At 45.6% G+C, this 18,499-nt stretch overlaps 1 protein-coding gene across 1 annotated transcript in view; it reads left to right on the plus strand.

Annotated features, from left to right (window-relative positions):
* The window catches only part of LOC144499239 (lysosomal acid phosphatase-like), a 141,188-nt gene that overhangs the window by 31,408 nt on the left and 91,281 nt on the right, over window positions 1-18,499 (plus strand). Inside the window, exons 4-5 of the mRNA XM_078221358.1 lie at window positions 4,447-4,533; window positions 15,340-15,472. Coding sequence (XP_078077484.1) covers window positions 4,447-4,533; window positions 15,340-15,472 — 220 coding nt within the window. The remainder of the gene's footprint in view (window positions 1-4,446; window positions 4,534-15,339; window positions 15,473-18,499) is intronic.

Raw genomic sequence — 18,499 nt, forward strand, 5'->3', positions numbered from 1 at the left:
CCTGAAAGCTTTTTGATTCCAACCCATTGATTGAAACTGTCCTACTGATGTTTGTGTTCAGCAGTCAGATCCAATTGCAGATTCCCTCCCCAAACTCCATTTTTAAAGAGCACAGCCATCATGTAGGTGTGCAATATTCTGTCAAGTACCTTCTCCTGGTCTAGACTGATGAGCTAGGTGTCCACCCCTCCTGCCCTGGGAGGGGTGTCGGGGAATGGGCCAAAACTGTCCATGGTATCCCTGAGTAGCATGAGGCTATCGGAGAGATCTTCCTGCTGGGTACAGCGTAGACCTGGTCAGGGTGGATCACCATCTCAGTACAGATTGACCTGATTGACGATGACCTTGGACAGAATTTTATAATCCATGTTGTTGTGAAGTTGGTGTTTGTAAAATTATTTAAAATTTCTAAAATGCTAAGAGTTGTAAAATTGTATGTTCTGTTTAAAAGGTAGTTGTTTTTCTGTACTTAGGGCTTTTTTTTAAAAAAAGAAAGATGCCGGTGCATATCGAGTACACAGACCGAAACATTGTATCGAGAGGCTAGGCAGTAGTGTTGCCAAGACAACAGGCTGTTTTTGAAGTTTGTCCAATCAGTTTAAACTCGGCATTTGAATAACAGCAGTTATCAGATTTGAATTTGATGTTCTCGTAAACTGTAAACTAATCCTATTGTGGGGATGTTGCTATGTCATCAGGGGAAATAAGAGACGAGGAGGCAGTGGCAAACTGGAGGAGAAGAGCACCTGCTGAATGACAGCTTAGTTGAGCTTGCAGATAGAAAAACTTGCTGGCTCTCAAAACTGCATTAATGCCTTAAAAGAAAGCCTCATCTTGATAGTGAAGATAGCAAAAGAAGTCAGAGATTCCAGAAAGAAGACAGAAGATTCCGGAAGGAGACAAACCTAGTTGTATTTTGGGAGTGACTGAAAATTCTATTTTTTAGTTAATAAGTGGGAATTGTATTTATCTAAACAGCATTCTGTTAGAATAGTGTTTTATTCCGTTTGTTAATAGTTTAGTCAACCTCTTTACTGTTAGAAGAATAAAATGTTACTTGTTGATTTATAGAGTCTCTCAGGCAGTTGTTTTGATTTGACCACTAAAAGCTGTTGAAGGGCAGATAATCCCCCTTTTCACAAACACTTTAACAGATTATAAAGGGAGGTACTCCTCTTTGAGTGGTTGAGTGTTAGTTCTCAGGGGATCAACCTCCCCTTTATAACAATGTTCAACAGTGAAATAGATCACCAATTTTTAATTTCCTCCTTTTTCCCACTTCCACTTGTAGATGAGGGTAATGATGTCTTTCCTCATGGATTCTGACATGCTGCCGTCCAGAAGCACGCTCTTATACACCTCCAACAGTTCTGGGCCTATCCAGTCCCACAGAGCTGAATACAACTCAGCGGTAAACTGTTTCTTCTGGGAGTTTTACTCAAGGCCTCAAGGGTCTTATTCAGCTCACTCAGAATTAGCGATTTGTCCAGATATTCCCCTTCACTATCTGGCTACTGCTGTCTCCACCTCAAACGACACTGCCACTCAGTTCCTGTTCTGTGGCTGGGACCTGTGCTGCCCACCTGATTTTCCATTGATGCCACACCAGTGTTTTATGAAGGTTTTAAAAGTGGTAGCTACAGAGAACAAAGAGAACAAGAACAAAGAAAATTACAGCACAGGAACAGGCCCTTTGGCCCTCCAAACCTGCACCCACTATGTTGCCCGACTGAACTAAAACCCCTCACCCTTCCGGGGACCATATCCCCCGATTTCCATCCTATTCATGTATTTGTCAAGACGCCCCTTAAAAGTCACTATCGTATCTGTTTCCACTATCGTATCTGTTTCCACTACCTCCCCTGAGTTCCAGGCACCCACCCACCACCCTCTGTGTAAAAAAAAAACTTGCCACGTACATCTCCCTTACACCTTAAACCTGTGCCCCCTAGTAATTGACTCTTCCACCCTGGGAAAAAGCTTCTCACTATCCACTCTGTCCATGGCCCTCATAATCTTGTAGACATCTATCAGGTTGCCCCTCAACCTTCGCGTTCCAGTGAGAACAAACCAAGTTTCTCCAACCTCTCCTCAAAGCTAATGCCCTCCATACCAGGCAGCATCCTGGTAAATCTTTTCTGAAATATCTCCAAAGCCTCCACATCCTTCTGGTCGTGTGGTGACCAGAATTAAACTCTATATTCCAAGTGTGGCCTAACCAAGGTTCTATAAAGCTGCAACATGACTTGCCAATTTTTTAACTCAATGCCCTGGCCGATAAAGGCAAGCATGCCTTCTTGACTACCTTCTCCACCTGCGTTGCCACTTTCAGTGACCTGTGTACCTGTACACCCAGATCCCTCTGCCTATCAATACTCTTAAAGGTACTGCCATTTACTGTATATTTCCCATCTGTATTAGAGCTTCCAAAATGCATTACCTCACATTTGTCCGGATTAAACTCTATCTTCCATCTCTCCGCCCAAGTCTCCAACCGATCTATATCCTGCTGTATCCTCTGACGGTCCTCGAGCACAATATCCGCAATTCTACCAACCTTAGTGTCATCCACAAACTTACTAAGAGATAGTGGATAATTTGGTTTTTATTCTGCTAGAACTCCTTGAGTTCCTGAGCATTCCCATGGGTTGGAAGGTAGCAAATGTAACCCTGTTGCTCAAGAAAGGAGAGAGAGAGGATTATAGGCTAGGTTAGTCTGACATCGATAGTAGAGAAAATGCTAGAATCTGTCATTAAGGACATGGTAACGGAGCACCAAGAAAAGTAGCATATGATTAAACCAATTCAACTTGGGGCAGCATGGTGGCACAGTGGTTAGCACTGCTGCCACTCAGTGCAAGGTTTGATTCCGGTCTTGAGTGACTATCTGTGGAATTTGCACATTCTCCCGTGTCTGCATTGGTTTCCTCTGAGTGCTCTGGTTTCCCCCCTCAGTCCAAAGATGTGCAAGTTAGGTGGATTAGCCATGCTAAATTGCCCCTTAATGTCCAAAGCTGTGCAGATTAGATGGATTGGCCATGGTAACTGCATGGGGGTTACAGGCGTCGGGTGGGTTGTGGGCCTGAGTGGGATGTTCTTTCGGACAGTCAGTGCAGACTAGATGGGCCAAATGGTCTTTTTTTGCACTGTAGGCATGCTATGGATTCTAACGTGATTTTACGAAGTGGACATTGTGTTTGGCAAATCCGTTTTTTGAGAGTGAAGTTAGCAGCATGGAACAAGTATTTGATAAGGTGCCACTCTGTTACACAATCTTAGGACTCATGAGATTGGGAGGTAATATATTATTGAGCATTGGTTAGCAGACAGCAGGCTGTAACCTGCAGGGCACCATGTAGATCAGTACTTAGCTATTTAAAATCTAACCTCGACTGTTTGTTGTTGACATAGAGTTAATGGGAAAGGCTGGCTAAAGAGGGGGCAAAGAGACTACAAAGATCAAATGAGTGGATAAAAACATGGCAGATGGAGTAGAATGCGGAGAAATATGAAGATATCCACTTTGGAATAGGAAACAGAAAAGCAGAATATATTTAAATGGTGGGAGTATGGGTAATGTTGGGATTAAGAGGCTCCTGAGTTTCCATATTAAACAAATCAGAAAGTTAACATGCAAGCCCGCCGTCGCCGGCCCCTGCAAGAGGGAATACAGTCTTGGTCACCCTTGCCTTTGCCTTAGTGAGACCGCAACAAAGCTTCATTAGCTTGATGAGGGGAGTGTCCGAGAGGAGAGATTGAGTAGAGCAGGCCTATATTCCCTAGCATTTAGAAGAATGAGAGTCATCTCATTGAAACACAAACATATCAAGTACATAAAGGAAATAACAGGGTAGATGCTGGTTGGATATTTCCTCAGCTGAGGGGGCGTCACAATTTCCAAATGATGGTTCGGTAATTTATGACTGAGGTGAAGAGAAATTTCTTCACCCAGCAGGAGGGAATCTTTGGAATTCTGTACTCCCAAGGATTGCGGATGCACAGTCATTGAGTGCATCAGAGACCGAGGTTGACAGACATTGGTGGAAGGGAAATGCTGAAAAGGGGTTGAGATAGATGATCAGTCAGGATCAGATTGAATGGATGAGCAGGTTCGAAGGGCAGAATGGTATACTCTGGTTCCTGTTGCTTCTGTTCTTATATTCTCTGGAAATCTGTTACTACCCTGCTCATTGTGCGCTACATTTCAGAGGTTTTGTGACATATCCAAACTTTGAAATTATGCCCCGTAAACCCAACCTAATAAGGGTTGGGAGTGGGAATTAGAATGGTGCATCTGTGATTGTCTCAGGGACCTTCTCTCTGAGGGGGGACTGTAACTGATCATCTCGGGCTCACTCTCTGAGGGGGATAACTGTGATCGTCTGATGGACATTTTGACAATGAACTGAGGCACTTTCTGATGTATTGTTCTGGTCACCCATCTAGGCCTTCCTGGACATGATATCTGAAAAGACCAAGTTGAAGGTGACATTTCAGAATGTGTGGAAACTGTACGATACCATGTTGTGTGAGGTGAGTACCTTGAGTGTGTGACTGGCTCTGTGAATCATATCATAGAACTATACAGCGCAGAAGAGACCTTTTGGCCCATCGAGTCCGCACAGACACATTAAGAACACCTGAACTCCCACCTAATCCCATTTGCCAGCACTTGGCCCGTAGCCCTGAATGTTATAATGTGCCAAGTGTTCATCCAGATACTTTTTAAAGGGTGTGAGGCAACCTGCCTCTATCACCCTCCCAGACAGCGTATTCCAGACTGTCACCACCGTCTGGGTTAAAAAAAGGTTTTTCCTCACGTCCACCCCCCCCCCCCCCCCCCCCCCCCCCCAAACCTCCTGCCCCTTCCCTCGAACCTATGAACCCTTGTAACTGACCCTTCAACTAAGGGGAACAGCTGCTCCTTATCTATTCTGTCCACATCTCTCATAATCTTGTACACCTCGATCAGGATCGCCCCTCAGTCTTCTCTGCTGCAACGAAAACAACCCAAGCTTATGCAACCTCTCTTCATAACTTAAATTTTCCATCGCAGGCTGCATCCTGGTGAATTTCCTGTGCACTCCCTCAGTGCAATCCCATCCTTCTGATAATGTGGCAAACAGAACTGCACACAGTACTCCAGCTATGGCCTCACCAAAGTTCTATACAACTCCAACATAACTTTCTTGCTTTTGTCATCTATCCCTCGATTGATGAAGGCAACTGTCCCATATGCCTACTAACATGCCCTTCCATCTTCAGAGATCTGTGGACAAATATGCCAAGGTCCTTTGTTCCACATAACTTCCTAGAGTCCTATCATTCATTGAGTACTTTCTTGTCAAATGACTCCTTTCAAAGTGTATCATCTCACACTTTTCAGGGTTAAATTCCATCTGCCACTTATCTGCCCATTTGGCCATTCCGTCTATATCTTCTTGTAGCCCAAGACACTCCGCCTCACTGTTAAACACCCGTCGAAACTTTGTGTCATCCGCAAACTTACTAATCCTACCCCCCACATAGCCATCAATGTCATTCAAATAAATGACGAATACTAGGGGCCCAACACAGATCCCTGTGGTACGCCACTGGACACCGGCTTCCAGTCACTAAAGCAGCCTTCTGTCATCACCTTCTGTCTCCTACAACTGACCCAATTTTGAATCCACTTGATCAAAGTATCCTATATCCCATGTGAATTTATCTTCTTTATAAGTCTCCCATGTGGGATCCTGGCAAAGGCTTTGCTGAAATCCATATCAACTACATCGACTGCACTACCCTGGTCTACACACCAGGTCACCTCCTCAAAAACCAATCAAATTCTCTGACAAAGCCATGCTGACTATCCCTGATCAAACTTTGCCTCTCCAAGTGGAGATAGATGCTCTCCCTCAGAAGTTTCTCTAATAGTTTCCCTACCACTGATGTGAGACTCACTGGTCTGTAGTAGTTCCCTGGTTTATCTCTACAATCTTTCTTAAATAGTGGAACCACATTAGCTGTTCTCCAGCCATCTGCCACCTCCCCCGTGGCCAAAGAGGAATTGAAAATTTGGGTTCAAGCCGCTGCAATCTCCTCCCTTTCTTCCCCCCCCCCCCACACAGCAGTCTAGGGCACAATTCATCTGGACCTGGAGATTTATCCACTTTAAAGGCTGCCAACACCTCCAATACCTTGTCCTTCCCTTTGTCAATTTGCTCAAAACTTCATGGTCTCTCCCTGAATTCCATACTGTTATGAAACGAAGGTTGATCCCCTCTCTGAGAACTAACACCTAACCATTCAAAGAAGAGTACCTCACCTCATAATCTGTTAAAAGTATGTGCGAAGTAATACGATCTGCTCTTCAGCAACTTTTAATCGTAAAATTAAAATAGCTACCTGAGACACTCTTTTTTAAAAAAAACAACAAATAACACTTTACTTATCAGACTAACAGTGAACAAGTTAACTAAACTATTCACAGACAGAAGGGGATTCTAATGGAATGCTGTTTAGATAAAAACAATTCCCACTTATTAACAAAAAAATAGAATTTTCAATCACTCTCTAAATGGCAACCAGGTTTGGCATCTTCCGGAATGTTCTGGTCTTCTCTGTTGATTTCTTCTGTCTGGAACCTCTGTCTCCTTTTGGTACCTTTACTATTCAGGTGCTTTCTTTTCAGACATAAATGCAGCTCTGAGAGCCAGAAAGTCTCTCTCTCTAGAGCTGTGAGCAATGACAGGTGCTCTCGCAGTTTGTGCCACTGCCCCCAGCTTCTATACCCCGATGACATAGCCACAACCCCGACAATATGATTGGTTCTCAGGTTACCAAAACATCAATTTCAAATCTAATAGGTACTTGGATCCAAGTGCCTAATTTAAACTGATTGGCTAAAATTCAAAAACAGCCTGTTGTCTTGGCAACACTTCTATTTGGCCTTTGATATGTTTCAGTCTGTATACTGCATTTGCACCTGCATTTTTTGTAACTTCCTAAGCACAAAAAAAACCTTTTATAAAGGGACCATGAAATACTTTCACTTCTTAGCATTTTACAATTTTTTATAATTTTACAAACACCAAATTCTAACATTCTACTCAACTTCACATCACCCCTAAAGAAAAAAAATGAACCATCATCATGAAACGATGGCTTCATTTTTTTCTCTCTCTTTTAAACTCAAGATAAAGCATCTGTAATAACATTTTCAGGACCCGCAACATGTACAATCGGTAAATTAAATACTTATAGCATAAGACTCCAACAAAATAACCTGGTGTTCTTGTCTTTAAATCTTTCCAGAAATGTCAAAGGATTGTGATTGGTTTACACAATCGTCTCTGATGCATTGTTTGTAACGTAAACATTAAAATGTTGTAAGGCCATGACTAAACTCAATAATTCCTTTTCAGTGGTGGAATGTCTTGTCTGGTGGAGTTTTTATGAATAATAACCGATTGGCTGTTCAATTCATCCTCCTGTAACAACACAGCTCCAATACCTACATCACTGGCATCGATAGTGACAAAGAACAAAGAAAGTTACAGCACAGGAACAGGCCCTTCGGCCCTCTAAGCCTGCACTGACCATGCTGCCTGACTTAACTAAAACCCCCTACGCTTCCGGGGACCGTATCCCTCTATTCCCATCTCATTCACGTACTTGTCAAGACGCCCCTTAAAAGTCACTACCGTATCCGCTTCCACTACCTCCCCTGGCAACGTGTTCCAGGCACCCACCACTTTCTGTGCAAAAAATCTGCCTCGTACATCTCTTTTAAAACTTGCCCCTCGCACCTTAAACCTGTGCCCCCTTGTAATTGACTCTTCCACCCTGGGAAAAAGCTTCTGACTATCCACTCTGTCCATGCCTCTCATAATCTTGTAGACTTCTATCAGGTCTCCCCTCAACCTCCGTCGCTCCAGTGAGAACAAACCAAGTTTCTCCAACCTTTTCTCATAGCTAATGCCCTCCATACCAGGCAACATCCTGGTAAATCTTTTCTGTACCCTCTCCAAAGCCTCCACATCCTTCTGGTAGTGTGACTTTGAAGGGTTTAAAAAAATTTGGTGTGGCTAAAACTACTTTTAAATTCTCAAATGCCTCCTGGCATTGTTCAGTCCACCGAAAAAAAATTTCTAACAAATCCGTCAACGGTGTCACTATGCTACTAATGTTTAGTACAAATTTCCTGTAGAATCTGCTCAATCTCAAAAATCGTAGCACTTCCTCCTTCGAGGATGGTCTTAAATTCCTCAATGGCCATCGTCTTCACATTTCTCGGTGTCATCCGTCCGTATCCAATGTGTGCTAAGAATTACCTTCTGCCTTCGCAAATTCTGTTTTTGCCAAGTTTATAACTAACAAAGAGCTCTGCCAAATGCTACATGTGATCTTTCCATGAATGACTAAAGATCACTAAGTCACCTATGTAGACAGCACAATTAATCAATCATAGAAACATAGGAGCAGGAGGAGGCCATTCGGCCCTTCGAGCCTGCTCTGCCATTCATCATTATCATGGCTGATTGTCCAACTCAATAGCCTAATACTGCTTTCTCCCCGTAACCTTTGACCCCGTTTGCCCGAAGTGCTATTTCTAGCTGCCTCTTGAATACATTCAATGTTTTGGCATCAAAAGCCTTACATCAGTGGTAGGGAAATTATTGGAGAGGTTTCTTCGAGACAGGATTTATTCCCACTTAGAAATAAGTGGACGTATTAGTGAGAGGCAACATGGTTTTGTGAAGGGGAGGTCGTGTCTCATGAACTTGATGGAGTTTTTCGAGGAAGTGACGAAGATGATTGATGAGGGTAGGGCAGTGGATGTTGTCTACACGGACTTCAGTAAGGCCTTTGACAAGGTCCCTCATGGCAGACTGGTGCAGAAGGTGAAGTTGCACGGGATCAGAGGTGAGCTAGCAAGGTGGATACAAAACTGGCTCTGTCAAAGAAGAGAGGGTAGCAGTGGAAGGGTGTGTTTCTGAATGGAGGGCTGTGACAAGTGGTGTTCCTCAGGGATCAGTGCTGGGACCTTTGCTGTTTGTAATATATATAAATGATTTGGAGGGAAATGTAACTGGATTGATTAGTAAGTTTGCGGACGACATAAAGGTTGGTGGATTTGTGGATAGCGATGAGGACCATCAGAGGATACAGCAGGCTATAGATCAGTTGGAGACTTGGGTGGAGAGATGGCAGATGGAGTTTAATCCGTACAAATGTGAGGTAATGCATTTTGGAAGGTCTAATAAAGATAGGAAATATACAGTAAATGGCAGAATCCTTAAGAGTATTGATAGGCAGAGGGACCTGGGTGTACAGTTACACAGGTCACTGAAAGTGGCAATGCAGGTAGAGAAGGTAGTCAAGAAGGCATACGGCATGCTTGCCTTCATCGGCCGGGGCATTGAGTTTAAAAATTGGCAAGTCATGTTGCAGCTTTATAGAACCTTAGTCAGGCCACACTTGGAATATAGTGTTCAATTCTGGTCGCCACACTACCAGAAGGATGTGGAGGCTTTGGAGAGGGTATAGAAAAGATGTACCAGGATGTTGCCTGACATGGAGGGCATTACCTATGAGGAGAGATTGGAGAAACTTGGTTTGTTCTCACTGGAGTGACGGAGGTTGAGGGGAGACCTGATAGAAGTCTACAAGATTATGAGAGGCATGGACAGAGTGGATAGTCAGAAGCTTTTTGCCAGGGTGGAAGAGTCAATTACTAGGGGGCATAGAAACATAGAAAACTCCAGCACAAAACAGGCCCTTCGGCCCTACAAGTTGTGCCGAACATATCCCTACCTTTTAGGCCTACCTATAACCCTCCATCCTATTAAGTCCCATGTACTCATCCAGGAGTTTCTTAAAAGACCCTATTGAGTTTGCCTCCACCACCACTGACGGCAGCCGATTCCATCCACCCACCACCCTCTGTGTGAAAAACTTCCCCCTAACATTTCCCCTGTACCTACACCCCAGCACCTTAAACCTGTGTCCTCTCATAGCAGCCATTTCCACCCTGGGAAAAAGCCTCTGAGAGTCCACCCAATCTATGCCTCTCAACATCTTATGTACCTCTATTAGGTCTCCTCTCATCCTACGTCTCTCCAAGGAGAAAAGACCGAGCTCCCTCAGCCTATCCTCATAAGGCATGCCACTCAATCCAGGCAACATCCTTGTAAATCGCCTCTGCACCCTTTCAATCTTTTCCACATCCTTCCTATAGTGAGGCGACCAGAACTGAGCACATTACTCCAAGTGGGGTCTGACGAGGGTCTTATATAGCTGCATCATTATCCCTGGACTCCTAAACTCAATCCCTCGATTGATAAAGGCCAGCACACCATACGCCTTCTTAACCACCTCCTCCACCTGCGGGGCCGATTTTAGAGTCCTATGGACCCGGACACCTTAGGTTTAAGGTGAGAGGGGTAAGGTTTAAAGGCAGATTTTTTACACAGAGAGTAGTGGGTGACTGGAACTCATTGCCGGGGGAGGTAGTGGAAGCGGATCCGGTAGTGACTTTTAAGAGACGTCTTGACAAGTACATGAATAGGATGGGAATAGAGGTAGCGCAGTGGTTAGCACTGCTGCTTCACAGCTCTAGGGTCCCGGGTTCGATTCCCGGCTCGGGTCACTGTCTGTGTGGAGTTTGCACATTCTCCTCGTGTCTGCGTGGGTTTCCTCCGGGTGCTCCGGTTTCCTCCCACAGTCCAAAGATGTGCGGGTTAGGTTGATTGGCCCGGTTAAAAATTGCCCCTTAGAATCCTAAAATGCGTAGATTAGAGGGATTAGCGGGTAGATATGTGGGGGTAGGGTGGGATTGTGGTTGGTGCAGACTCGATGGGCCGAATGGCCTCCTTCTGCATTGTAGGATTTCTATGATTTCTATGATATGGTCCCCGGAAGGGTAGGGGGTTTTTGTTAAGTCGGGCAGCATGGTCGGTGCAGGCTTGGAGGGCCGAAGGGCCTGTTCCTGTTCTGTAATTTTCTTTGTTCTTTGTTCATTTAAACTACTTCCTGTGGTAATGAATTCCACAGGCTCACCACTCTTTGGGTGAAGAAGTGTCTCCTCATCTCCGTCCTAAATGGTCTACCCTCAGACAGTGACCCCTGATTCTGGACACCCCCACCACTGGGAACATCCTTCTTGCATCTACCCTGTCTAGTCCTGTTAGAATTTTGTAAGTATCTATGAGATCCCCCCTCTCATTAGTCTGAACTCCAGCGAGAGCAACCTAGTCAATCCCACCTCATACATCAGGCCCGCCATCCCTCGAATCAGCTGATAAACCTTCGCTGTACTCCCTCGCGAGCAAGAACATCCTTCCTCAGAAAAAGAGACCAAAACTGCACACAGGGTGTGGTCTCATCAAGGCCTACCAACTTGGTCTGAGTTAACATTACCCACATTGCCTCTGGTCATTTCATCTGGTAGCCAATTTCTAAAAGGACATGAAAAAGGCTTCTGCGTCTTGTTCATCAAATTTTGTTTTTGTTTGGACACGTTTGTATATATCCCGACCAGGCGGTTGGCTATGCCGAGCTTGCTCACCATCACTTCCATCTTGTACTTTTACTTCTGTCATTTGAAGTCTTTTTGCTTCAAATTCCAACTTCATCTTTCCCTTTCTCTTTATTCTGCTCGGGCCTTCCTCTCTCTTTCCCTTCTCTCTTTTTCTGACTCCATCCTTTTAAGTTCACTTTCTAACTCCAATCAATTTAATTTAATTTTTTCTAACTCCACTGCACTTGACTGTTTCTCTGATGCACCTAAATGCTTGGCTATCTCCATTACAATTTCAGCTTTCCTGGTTGCACCCAATTTAAGCCTGTTTACCAATTCTACAAGTCTCGTCTTTTTCTCTCTTTTTAAACTCTGTTGGCAAATTTGGGAAGCATCTTCAATCTCCAGAACCTCATTAGCAATGTCAAGAGCCATTTTCCCTCTTGATCTATATTTAACCGGCTATCAGATCTTTCACTTCTCACTTAAGGTTTATTTAAAGATCTTGGACTGTTCAAACCCCGGACGAGCCCCCAATCTGTTATGAAGGAGAAGTTGGATCCCATAGAAAACCATAGAAAATTACAGCTCAGAAACAGGCCTTTTGGCCCTTCTTGTCTGTGCCGAACCATTTTTTGCCTAGTCCCACTGACCTGCACTTGGACCATATCCCTCCACACCCCTCTCATCCATGAACCCGTCCAAGTTTTTCTTAAATGTTAAAAGCATTTACCACTTTATCCGGCAGCTCATTCCACGCTCCCACCACTCTCTGCATGAAGAAGCCCCCCCCTAATATTCCCTTTAAACTTTTCTCCTTTCACCCTTAACCCATGCCCTCTGGTTTTTTTCTCCCCGAGCCTCAGCGGAAAAAGCCTGCTTGCATTCACTCTATCTATATCCATCAAAATCTTATACACCTCTATCAAATCTCCCCTCAATCTTCTATGCTCCAGGGAATAAAGTCCCAACCTATTCAATCTCTCTCTCTAACTCAGCTTCTCAAGTCCCGGCAACATCCTTGTGAACCTTCTCTGCACTCTTCCAACCTTATTTACATCCTTCCTGTAACTAGGTGACCAAAACTGTACACAATACTCCAAATACGGCCTCACCAATGCCTTATATAACCTTACCATAACACTCCAACTTTTATACTTGATACTCCGATTTATAAAGGCCAATGTACCAAAGGCACTCTTTACGACCCTATCCACCTGTGACGTCACTTTTAGGGAATTCTGTACCTGTATTCCCAGATCCTTCTGTTCAACTGCACTCTTCAGAGTCCTACCATTTACCCTGTACGTTCTACTTTGGTTTGTCCTTCCAATGTGCAATATCTCACACTTGTCTGCGTTAAATTCCATTTGCCATTTTTCAGCCCATTTTTCTAGTTGGTCCAAATCCCTCTGCAAGCTTTGAAAGCCTTCCTCACTGTCCACTACACCTCCAATCTTTGTATCATCAGCAAACTTGCTGATCCAATTTACCACATTATCATCCAGATCATTGATATAGATGACAAACAACAATGGACCCAACACCGATCCCTGCGGCACACCACTAGTCACAGGCCTCCACTCAGAGAAGCAATCCTCCACAACCACTCTCTGGCTTCTTCCATTGATGTGGAGATCCATTGAGCCAATTTACTACCTCCCCATGTATACCTAGCGACTGAACCTTCCTAACTAACCTCCCATGAGGGACCTTGTCAAAGGCCTTGCTGAAATCCAGGTAGACAACATCCACCGCCTTCCCTTCATCCACTTTCCTGGTAACCTCCTCGAAAAACTCTAATAGATTGGTCAAACATGACCGACCACGCACAAAGCCACGTTGACTCTCCCTAATAAGTCCCTGTCTATCCAAATATTTGTAGATCCTATCCCTTATCACACCTTCCAATAACTTGCCCACCACCGACGTCAAACTTACTGGCCTATAATTTCCCGGATTTCTTTTGGAACCTTTTTTAAACAACGGAACAACATGAGCCACCCTCCAATCATCCAGCACCTCCCCCGTGAATACTGACATTTTAAATATGTCTGCCAGGGCCCCTGCAAGTTCAACACTAGCTTCCCTCAAGGTCTGTGGGAATACCGTGTCCGGTCCTGGGGATTTATCCACTCTGATTTGCCTCAAGACAGCAAGCACCTCCTCCCCTTTAATCTGTAAAGGTTCCATGACCTCCCTACCTGTTTGCCCTATTTCCGTAGACTCTATGCCCGTTTCCTCAGTAAATAGGGATGCAAAAAAACCATTTAGTATCTCCCCCATCTCTTTTGGTTCCATACACAGTCTACCACTCTGGTCTTCAAGAGGACCAATTTTATCCCTCACTATCCTTTTGCTCCTAACATACCTATAGAAGCTCTTTGGATTTTCCTTCACTCTGTCTGCCAAAGCAACCTCATGTCTTCTTTTAGCCCTCCTGATTTCCCTCTTAAGTAGCTTCTTGCACTTTTTATACTCCTCGAGCATCTGATCTGTCCCTTGCTGCCTGTACATTTCATACAACTCTCTCTTCCTCTTAATCAGTGTTACAATCTCCCTTGAGAACCAAGGTTCCTTATTCCTATTTACTTTGCCTTTAATCCTGACAGGAACATACAAACTCTGCACTCTCAAAATTTCTCCTTTGAAGGCCTCCCACTTTCCATTTACATCCTTACCAGAGAACAGCCTGTGCCAATCCACACTTCCCAGATCCCTTCACATGTACCCACTCTGTTATACCAACTGCCTGGAACATTACATACAAATACAGTGCAGTCTCTGGCTCTCCCTCACAATCCCCGTCATGGTCACACTCATTCGCTCCTCATCCCTGTCTCCCTCAACTCGCCTCATCCCCGCTTGCATGGGCTCCTCCCCCTGCCCCTCCCCCCCTTCCATGGGCCCCTCCCCCCTTCCACGGGCTCCTCCCCCCGCCCCTCCCCCCTTCCACAGGCTCCCCCACCCCCCTCCCCCCCCCCTTCCCACGGGCTCCCCCCCCCTTCCCACGGGCTCTCCTCCCCCCCCCCCTTCCCACGGGCTCTCCTCCCCCCCCCCCCTTCCCACGGGCTCCCCCCCCCCCCCCCCTTCCCACGGGCTCCCCCCCCCCCTTCCCACGGGCTCCCCCCCCCCCTTCCCACGGGCTCCCCCCCCCCCCCTTCCCACGGGCTCCCCCCCCCCCTTCCCACGGGCTCCGCCACCCCCCCTTCCCACGGGCTCCGCCACCCCCCCTTCCCACGGGCTCCGCCACCCCCCCTTCCCACGGGCTCCGCCACCCCCCCTTCCCACGGGCTCCGCCACCCCCCCTTCCCACGGGCTCCGCCACCCCCCCTTCCCACGGGCTCCGCCACCCCCCCTTCCCACGGGCTCCGCCACCCCCCCTTCCCACGGGCTCCGCCACCCCCCCTTCCCACGGGCTCCGCCACCCCCCCTTCCCACGGGCTCCGCCCCCCCCCCCTCCCCCCCAGTCCCCATGCCCTCGCTGCCCCCTTTACCCCCATCCACACTGGTCTTTCCGCAGGCCTTCATTCCACTTCTTCCCTTTTTGTCCCATCAAGCTGTCCCCTGCCCATCTGCACGACCTCCCTCACCACTCTCCCCATCCAATTTAGCCTTCACCCTTTCCCTTCGCCCCCCCCCCCCTCCCCCGCCCGCTGCCCCCTCCCTCCGCCGCCCCCGATGTACCGGTCCTGCTCTCGTTTTCTTCCCACCCCCCAATTATGCTACCCCCGGTGCCAGAATGTGTTTCAGCCTGTTTATTCCCCAAGCTCCCCACCTCTGGAATTCTGCTCTTCAGCGAGCTAATTTGTAGTTTTATCTAACCTTTGCAGAAAATTCATAATTTCTCCCTGCCTTCCTGGGTGACACCAAAAGTAATGGCTCGACTGAGAGAACTGAATGACTTGGGCATGGAAGCCCTGTTCCGCATCCATGAAACGCAGACGAAATCACGGCTGCAAGGGGGTAAGTGAGGGCTCTGTATTAAGCCTGCCAATTGCAAAGGCAAGGTGAGATAGAAGCTGTAAGCTGATGCAATAACTACTGTGCAGGAACTCAGCGGGTATCAGAAATGTGGCTGCCACCTGTCACCCCAAACAAGTTGACAGCTGGTCGCCATCTCTGCACTCACTCCAATACCCCTCTGAGATCAACACTTATGTGGGCATTACTGATCCACATTCACACTGATCCTGGCTGATGTAAATTCAATGTATTAAAGCCAGGTGTCGTCTCTGTGAAAAGACAGGTCCATTAAACATAGAAGCTAGAAGCAGGAGTAGGCCATTCGGCCCTCTGAGCCTGCACCGCCACTCATTTTGATCATGGTAGATCATTGAATTCAATATCCTGATCTCCCCCCTTCCTCCCATATCCCTTGATCCCTTTAGCCCCAAGAGCTATATCTAATTTCTTCTTGAAATCAGACAACATTTTGGTGTCAACTACATTTGGCGTTAGTGAATTCCACAAATTCACCACCCTCTGGGTGAAAATATTTCTCCTCACCTCAGTTCCAAAAGGTTTACCCCTTATCCTTAAACTATGATCCCTAGTTATGGAGTTCTCCACCATTGGGAACATTCTTTCTGAATCTACGCTATCTAACCCTGTTAGAATTTTATAGGTTTCTATGAGATCCCCTCTCACTCTTCTAAACTCCAGTGAATATAATCCTAACCGACTTAGTCTCTCCTCATAACAGACCTGCCATCACAGGAATCAGCCTGATAAACCTTTGCTGTACTCCCTCTATAGCAAAGATATCCTTCCTCAGATAAGGACACTAAAACTGCACACAATACTTCAGGTGTGGCCTCACCAACGCCCCATACAATTGCAGCAAAACACCCCTATTCAAATTCAAAATTGCAGCAAAACATCCATATTCCTATACTGAAATCCTCTCGCTATGAAGGCCAATATACCATTTGCTGCCTTTACTGCTTGCTATACTTTTGTGCTTACTTTCAGCGACTGATGCACGAGGACTCCAAGGTGTCATTGAGGATCCACCTCTCTCAATTTACATCCATTCAAGTAATAAGCTATCTTCCTATTATTGCTACCAAAGTGGATAACCTCACATTTATCCACATTATACTGCATCTGCCATGCAGATGTCCACACACTCAGCCTGTCCAAATCATGCTGAAGCATCTCTGCATCCTCCTCACAGCTCACCCTCCCACCCAACTTTGTATCATCTGCAAATTTGGAGATAATGCATTCAGTTCCCTCTTCCAAATCATTAATATATAATGTGAACAGTTGGAGTCCTAGCACAGATCCCTGCGGGAACCCCACTCGTCACTGATTGCCAATCAGAAAAAGATTCATTTATGCCAACTCTTTGCTTCCTATCTGCTAACCAGCAACCCCATGGGCTTTAACTTTACATAGTAGTCTGTTATGTGAGACCTTGTTGAAAGCCTTCTGAAAGTCTAAATGAACCACATCCACTGGTTCTCTTTGGTCAACTCTACTAATTACACCCTCAAAAAATTCCAGATTCTTCAAGCATGATTTCCCTTTTGTAAATCCATGCTGACTTTGTCTGATTATACCACTGCCTTCCAAATGCCGAATTATGAAATCCTTAATAATGGAGTCTAGCAATTTCCCCAGTACTGACATTAGGCTCACTGGTCTATAGTTCCCTGTTTTCTCTCTACCTCCCTTTTTGAATTACGTGCTTACAGTAGCTATCCTCCAACCTGTAGGAACTATTCTAGAGTCCAAAGCATTTTGGAAAATAACCACCAATTTCCAGGGTCACTTCCTTAAGTACTCTGGGATGAAGATTAACAAGACCTGAAGATTAACAAGACTTGGAGATTACTATTTCCAGGGTCACTTCCTTAAGTACTCTGGGATGAAGATTAACAAGACCTGGAGATTCATCCACCTTCAATCCCATTAATTTCCCCAAAACCATTTCTCTACTAATGCTGATTTCCTTCAGCTCCTCACTAAAATATGTTCCTCTCAGCATTTCTGGCACATTATTGATGTCTTCCCTTGTGAAGACTAAAGCAAAGTACAAATTTAATTCCTCAGCCATTTCTTTATTGCCCATTATGAATTCTCCCATTTCTGACTGTAAGGGGCCTGTATTCATTTTTGTCAATCTTTTTTTCTTTACATATCTACAGAAAGGGCGGCACGGTAGCACAGTGGTTAGCACTGCTGCTTCACAGCTCCAGGGTCCCGGGTTCGATTCCCGGCTCGGGTCACTGTCTGTGTGGAGTTTGCACATTCTCCTCGTGTCTGCGTGGGTTTCCTCCGGGTGCTCCGGTTTCCTCCCACAGTCCAAAGATGTGCAGGTTAGGTTGATTGGCCAGGTTACAAATTGCCCCTTAGAGTCCTGAGATGCGTAGGTTAGAGGGATTAGCGGGTAAATATGTGGGGGTAGGGCCTGGGTGGGATTGTGGTCGGTGCAGACTCGATGGGCCGAATGGCCTCCTTCTGCACTGTAGGGTTTCTATGTTTCTATGTTTCTATGTTTCTATGTTTCTATGAAACATTTACAGTCTGTTTTTGTGTTCCCTGCTAGCTTACTTTCATACTCTATTTTTCCCTTCTTAATCAATCCCTTGGTCCTCCATTGCTGAATTTTGAACTGTTCCCAATCCTCAGGCCTATTGCTTTTTCTTGCCAATTTCTATGCTTCTTCCTTGAATCTGATACTATTTCTAATTTCCCTTGTAAGCCACGATTTGGTCACAATTCCCTTACCACTCTTATGCAAACAGGCATAAACAACTTCTGGAGTTCACCTATTTGTTCTTTAAATGCCTGTCATTGCCTGTCCACTGTCTTTCCTTTCAGTAATGTTTCCCAGTCTGTTATGGCCAATTCATGCCTCGTACCATCAAAGTTACCTTTACTGAGATTCAGGACGCTGGTCCCATAATCAACTACATCATTATCCACCTTTACAATTCTACCATATTATGGTCACTTGTCCCCAAGGATTTGCTCTCAACTAGA

The sequence above is a fragment of the Mustelus asterias genome, chromosome 9 (genome assembly GCF_964213995.1).
Source record: "Mustelus asterias chromosome 9, sMusAst1.hap1.1, whole genome shotgun sequence".
Classification (NCBI taxonomy): domain Eukaryota; kingdom Metazoa; phylum Chordata; class Chondrichthyes; order Carcharhiniformes; family Triakidae; genus Mustelus; species Mustelus asterias.